Below are 2,629 nucleotides of genomic sequence, written 5' to 3' on the forward strand. Positions count from 1 at the left end.
CGTCCCCAACACTCTGTCCTGAGACTCCCGGACCTCTCTGCTAAAACCAATACTAACCCTAGAACTAATGGCCACTACTCTGTACTCATACTTTTAGACCTTTCTGCTGCCTTTGACACAGTTGACCCCCCGCTTCTCCTTCATTAACTTTATTCCTTTGGCCTCCAAGACTTGGCTTTCTCATGGTTCATCTCCTACCTATCTCAGCGCACCTTCAGGGTCACCTACAATTCTACCTCCTCCTCTTCCTCTCTCCGTGGGGGTCCCCCAAGGGTCTGTCCTTGGGCCCCTTCTATTCTCTATCTACACTTCTTCCCTGGGTCAATTGATAGCCTCCCATGGCTTCCAATACCATCATCTCTATGCCGATGACACTCAAATCTATCTTTCCCCTCCTCAACTCCCCCCCTCTGTCTCTTCACGTATCTCTAATCTACTCCGTGACATCTCAGCATGGAGGTCACACCCCTTCCCCAGACTCAATCTGTCCAAATCCGAGCTTATCATTTTTCCTCCTCTCCGTGTTCCCTCCCCCAACTTCCCCATTACAATCAACAACACTACGATCAACCCCTCCCATCAGGCCGGGGTACTCGGTGTAATCCTTGACTCTGAGCTCTCCTTTCAGCCCCACATCCAAATCTTGCCGACTCCACCTCCGTAACATTTCCAAAATACGAAAACAAAACCACGAAGCTTCGAATTCACTCCCTCGTAATCTCTCGTCTCGACTACTGTAACTCCCTCCTTGTTGGCCCACCACTAAGCAGGCTCCTCCCCCTTCAGTCTATCATGAATGCTGCTGCCAGACTCATCCACCTTACCAACCGTTCAATGTCTGCCGCCCCTCTCTGCCAATCCCTACGCTGGCCTCCATCCTCCGCCCCTCTCTGCCAATCCCTATGCTGGCCTCCATCCTCAGCCCCTTTCTGCCAATCTCTCCACTGGTTTCCATCCCCCGCACCCCTCTGCCAATCCCCCCACTGGTTTCCATCCTCCGCCCCTCTCTGCCAATCCCTGCACTGGCTTCCAATAGCCCAAAGGATAAAATTCAAAATATTAACAACCACTTACAAAGCCATCCACAACTCTGGCCCCGAATATATCTCCAAACTCGTCTCAAAGCATCACTCTAACCGTACCCTCCAATCCCCCTGCCCCTCTCTGCCAATCCCTACACTGCTTCCATCCCCCGCCCCTCTCTGCCTATCTCCTACACTGGCAACCTTCAGGCGATCCCTAAAAACCCATCTCTTCAGGGAAGACGATCTCATCTCTACATAATTGGCTTTTACTTCCTCCAATAACTCAACACAAACAATTATTATCTTTTGTATCACTGGCCCCTCCTACTAGATTGTAAGCTCTCAGGAGCAGGTCCCTCCCCACCCTATTGTTCTGAAACTGTATTGTAAATTGGACTGTAACTGTACTGTGGCCACTATTTTGTAAAGCGCGGAGCAAGTAGTTGGCGCTCTATAAATCCGGTATAATAATAATAATAATGATGATACGGTGACAAGTCAGTGAAATGCCGATGCTGAGCGTCTGTCTATGGTGTGGAAGAGGTGGACATGACGTTTGAAGCAGGGGCGTATCTGCCGCGAGGCAAACAAGGCGTTTGCCTGGAGCGGCAGATTCGCTAAGGAGAAGTCTGGTGCCCCATCATCCTCCCCTGCACACCGCCAAGCCCAACGCTGCCCACAGTGAGTGAGACTATAATATGTGTACAAGTCACGGTACCCAATATAGGGGGAGCTGTGTATACGAGTCCCCGGACTCACAGCCTGCTATGGAATATGTGGGGTCAGGTGCCGGAGCCGCGCGGGGCGGATAGCCGGTGGTGTCCATTGACCTCTGAAGATAATTAGCAATCTTACCACAAAACAGAAGAAGAAGCTGATCTTGGCCACCTGACAGATGGAGAATTTTCCAGTTGTCCTCAGGTTGGGCTCGCTATCCCGGAGAGGTGGGTGTGCCATGCGGGATAACTTGGCTTCCAGGGCCTGACTGGATGGGAGGAGCCGAACCTCCATCAGATTACTGAACCGGACCCGCGGCTTCTTAATAGCTACAAATGGAGATAAAAGGAAGTGGTGAGAGTACGAAGTGATCTGGGTACAGGAAGTAACTAGAAAGGAGCCGAGAGAGAGTGGAGGAAGGGGCCCGTCAGACCTTTACATAGAAGAGTTCCAGTAGCGTGTATACATGCGTGTAACCGGACAGCATACCTGCAAGGACAGTCTAAGGGATCGGCTACGTTGGCGTGGAAAGTGACCGAGAAAAATGTAAATCTTTTGTAGAGAGAAAATAACATTTCCCGGGCTGAGTATCTTCCAGATTTACAGACACGTCATCACCTGATGTGACCGCTCGTTCTATTACTCACTCATGAGTCACTTCCTGTTCTCTATTCAGATTTCTTCCATTGTATTCTCACTTTTGTAGCCAAAATGAGGATAACGCCGACATGACCTCCGACATGACCTGCGATATGACCTCCGATATGACCTCCGGCATGACCCCCGACATGACCTGCGACATGACCTGCGATATGACCCCCGATATGACCTCCGACATGACATCCGATATGACCCCCGACACGACCCCCGACAAGACCTCCGACCTG

At 50.9% G+C, this 2,629-nt stretch overlaps 1 protein-coding gene across 1 annotated transcript in view; it reads right to left on the reverse strand.

Moving 5' to 3' along the window:
* The window catches only part of SLC35F5 (solute carrier family 35 member F5), a 21,687-nt gene that overhangs the window by 9,777 nt on the left and 9,281 nt on the right, over positions 1-2,629 (reverse strand). The window contains exon 5 of the mRNA XM_018575495.1: positions 1,881-2,071. Within this exon, the coding sequence (XP_018430997.1) occupies positions 1,881-2,071 (191 nt within the window). The remainder of the gene's footprint in view (positions 1-1,880; positions 2,072-2,629) is intronic.

The sequence above is a fragment of the Nanorana parkeri genome, unplaced genomic scaffold (genome assembly GCF_000935625.1).
Source record: "Nanorana parkeri isolate BGI_ZX_2015 unplaced genomic scaffold, ASM93562v1 scaffold4013, whole genome shotgun sequence".
Taxonomy (NCBI): Eukaryota; Metazoa; Chordata; class Amphibia; order Anura; family Dicroglossidae; genus Nanorana; species Nanorana parkeri.